General features: G+C 46.7%; 1 protein-coding gene across 1 annotated transcript in view; it reads left to right on the top strand.

The window, feature by feature from the left end:
- Positions 1–498: 498 nt before the first annotated feature.
- The window catches only part of LOC122563473 (digestive cysteine proteinase 2-like), a 46,099-nt gene continuing 42,932 nt past the window's right edge, over positions 499–3,665 (top strand). Inside the window, exons 1-2 of the mRNA XM_043717226.1 lie at positions 499–659; positions 2,522–2,581. Of these exons, the coding sequence (XP_043573161.1) occupies positions 605–659; positions 2,522–2,581 (115 nt within the window). The 5' untranslated portion in view covers positions 499–604. The remainder of the gene's footprint in view (positions 660–2,521; positions 2,582–3,665) is intronic.

The following is a 3,665-nucleotide window of genomic DNA, read 5'->3' as shown; positions in this document are numbered from 1 at the left end:
CACCCCCCACCTTCACCCACCTATCTCCTTCCCCCTCACCCAGCCCAAACCCCTCCTGTTTATCTCTCAAGCCCCTTGCCTCCGCCTCCCCACCCCACCCCTCCCCCCACCCATTCCTGATGAAGGACTTATGCTCCAAAAGTGGACTCTCCTGTTCCTCGGATGCTGCCTGACTGGCTGTGCTTTTCCAGCACCAAAACATTTGACTCTGATGGATGTGTTCTCATTAACCTGGAGCAGATAGGACATGAACCCAAGCTCCCTGGCTCAGAGGCACAGGCACTACCACAGGAGCCCTCAATTTGATTGTGGACGTGGCAGAAGTTGCTTCTGGAACGATATTCCAAGATCTGGAATTCGGTGCGTTTTTGCTTAATTTTCCGTGCGAATGGTGTGGATGTAAAGGGGATGCTCACGGCAGTGAGCTGGCTGGTTGTGGTTGGGACTGGCCTGTGCTATCACTGGGAGGGAGGAGTTTAGGATAATGCTGTAAAGCTCAGCAGGTTCCTCCACCCTGCCGGTCCCAGAGGCACTTTCTCTCCGGGTTCAGAGCTGGGACTAGCGGCCGCTCCGCCCGTCCTGTCGTGCTGTTCCCGGCGGAGCGATGGCACCTGCCGGACACTGGATGGGCATCATATTTCTCTTCACCTTGTTCTCAGGTATAAGCTGCTCCTTTAAATAAACCCTGGCTGGGTTTACAGAAAGGCTAGAGCACTGGCTTTGACTCCCAGTCTCATTTGGGAAGCAACAGGAAAAGTTACTCCTGAAAGTTACTCCTCTGATGGTAGTTTAAAATCAGGTTTGACTTTGGGACTGAGACCCGTGTGCTGCAGGTGGAAGTTACACCAGAACGGTTCCAGATAACGAGTTCTTCAGTAAGGGAGCTGGAACTGAAAACCCAGCGATCAGGAGATTGAGAGAGATTTTAAAAAAAACTGCAGGAGGAGAAACTCTGGCAGCATTTGTGTCGAGAGAAATAGAAATAATGTTGCCAGGCAGATCTGACTCTTATTGGGAACAGGAGCAGGGAGGAGATCTGATAGGGGTGCTCATAATCACACGCCATTAGGATCCATAAGGGGAAAAAAACTTCTCCCCAACTGGGGAAAGTGGTCCAAGCCAGAACACAACGATCTACAATTGCAGGAGAAAGTGAGGACTGCAGATGCTGGAGATCAGAGCTGAAAATATGTTGCTGGAATAGCGCAGCAGGTCAGGCAGCATCCAAGGAGCAGGAGAATCGACATTTCGGGCATGACCCCTTATTCAGGAATCCTGCAGATCTACCATTGCAGCATGGTGACACAGTGGCTCAGTGGTTAGCACGCTACCTTACAGAGCTAGCCAAGGAGCAGGAGAATCAACGTTTCGGGCATGACCCCTTATTCAGGAATCCTGCAGATCTACCATTGCAGCATGGTGACACGGTGGCTCAGTGGTTAGCACGCTACCTTACAGAGCTAGCCACCTGGGTTCGATTTCACCTTCAGTGACTGTATGGAGTTTACATATTCTCCCTGTGTCTGTGTGGGTTTCCTCCTGTAGTCCAAACATGTGCAGGTTAGGTGGAATAACCCTGGGAAATTGTCCCATAGTGTTCAGGCTAGCTGAGGGGGGTTACAGAGATGGGCTGAATGGCCTGCTTTCACACTGTAAACAACAGTATGAGACAGAAGTTTTGTTTTTGCAGGAAACAGTTGCCCTGAATGTAGCACCTGCAGTGATGCCTTCAAAAATAATTTAGATCATTATCTGAAGGTGGAAGGGTTTAGGTGAATTGCTTTTTGCAAAAAGCCAGCACCGGACAACAGGCCAAAAAGTCTCCTTCAGCACTGTCGCTGTACTATTATTCTAAATGTACCCACCATTAATGTCACGATGTATATGGTGTGTTTAATATTTATTCATTGCTCAATGAGTTTCCTTACAGTAGGTCTGGAAGGAGGATGTGGACTCATGCAAAAAAAAATCTGTATTTCCACATACTTCCAGTAAGTTGTCCTCCATGTCATAAACCAGTCTGTCTGCATTTATCTTGGTTGGGCAAGTCTATAAAACTATTTGCAAATTGATAGTTTCCCACTGGAGAATCTAGTAACTGATGCAATTTCTGTATTTAGTCAGGCTGATTAGACCACATTCTGCTAAATGGGTGGCACAGTCGTTAGCACTGCTGCCTCACAGCACCAGAGACCTGGGTTCAATTCCTGCATCGGGCAACTCTCTATGTGAGTTTGCACATTCTCCCCATGTCTGCGTGGGTTTCCTGTGGGTGCTCTGGTTTCTTCCCACAATCCAAAAATGTGCAGGTCAGGTGAATTGGCCATGCTAAATTGCCCATAGTGTTAGGTGTAGGGGAATGGGTGTGGGTGGGTTGCGCTTCGGCGGGTCAGTGTGGACTTGGACCTGTTTCCACACTGTAAGTAATCTAATCTGATATGACAAATCAGCACAAAGGGGTGTACTGTATGATCATGTGTTTCTCTAACTATCTGTGTTAATTTTATATTTTCTGAGGTAGCATTTGATGCCCAGTCTTGGATGAACACGCCCAAATTTCCAGATACCTATCATGTTACAGGTATGTTCCAGGTTTATTCAGCATAATGACATTGATATCAGAAATAAAAACCAGAATCACTGGAAATATATTGCAGATTCTTCAGTACCTATCAGAATGCAAGTAGATTAACATTCTCGGATTGACCCTTCACTAGAACTTTAGAAGAGTCACATTTTTCCTCCACAGTTGCTTATGGAATTTATGAATGCTTTGAATATTTCTATTTACTTTTATATTGCCAGATTTTTTCTGTATCTCTGCATTAAGTAATTGCCTTATTAAATACATTTTCAAAGTCCTAAAGAGCTTGCGTATGTATATATGTGTCTGCATTGTGTGTGCATCAGTGTGTGTGTCTCTGTCTGTGTCTGAATGTGTGCGTTTCTGTCTCTGAATGTGTGCATCAGTGTGTGTGTCTCTGTTTGTGTCTGAGTGTGTGCATTAGGGCGTGTGTGTTTCTGTCAGTCTGAGTGTGTGCATCAGTGTGTGTGTGTGTCTCTGTGTCTGCATGTATGTATCAGTGTGTGTGTGTCTCTATCTGTGTCTGCATATATGCATCAGTGCATGTGTCTGTGTCTGCATGTGTGCATCAGTGTGTATGCTCTGTCTGTGTCTGAGTGTGTGCATCAGTGTGTGTTTCTGTCAGTCTGAGTGTGTGCATCAGTGTGTGTGTCTCTGTCTCTGCATGTATGCATCAGTGCATGTGTCTGTCTGTCTGCATGTGTGCATCAGTGTGTGTGTCTCTGTTTATGTCTGAGTGTGTGCATTAGGGTGTGTGTGCCTCTGTCTGTCTGAGTGTGTGCATCAGCGTGTGTGTGTGTCTCTGCGTCTGCATGTATTCAACAGTGCGTGTGTCTGTGTCTGCCTGTGTGCATCAGCGGGTGTGTGTGTCTCTGTGTCTGTGCATCAGTGTGTATGCCTCTGTGCCTGAGTGTGTGTATCAGTGTGTGTATCTCTGTCTGTTTCTGAGTGTGTGTAACAATGTATGTGTGTCTCTGTCTGTGTCTGCGTGTGTGCATCATTGTGTGTGTCTCTGTCTCTGCGTGTGTGCATCAGTGTGTGTGTCTCTGTTTATGTCTGAGTGTGTGCATTAGGGTGTGTG

The sequence above is a fragment of the Chiloscyllium plagiosum genome, chromosome 27, assembly GCF_004010195.1.
Source record: "Chiloscyllium plagiosum isolate BGI_BamShark_2017 chromosome 27, ASM401019v2, whole genome shotgun sequence".
NCBI lineage: Eukaryota > Metazoa > Chordata > Chondrichthyes > Orectolobiformes > Hemiscylliidae > Chiloscyllium > Chiloscyllium plagiosum.
The sequence above is the reverse complement of the archived record's forward strand: the minus strand, read 5'-3'. Positions and strand labels throughout refer to the sequence as shown.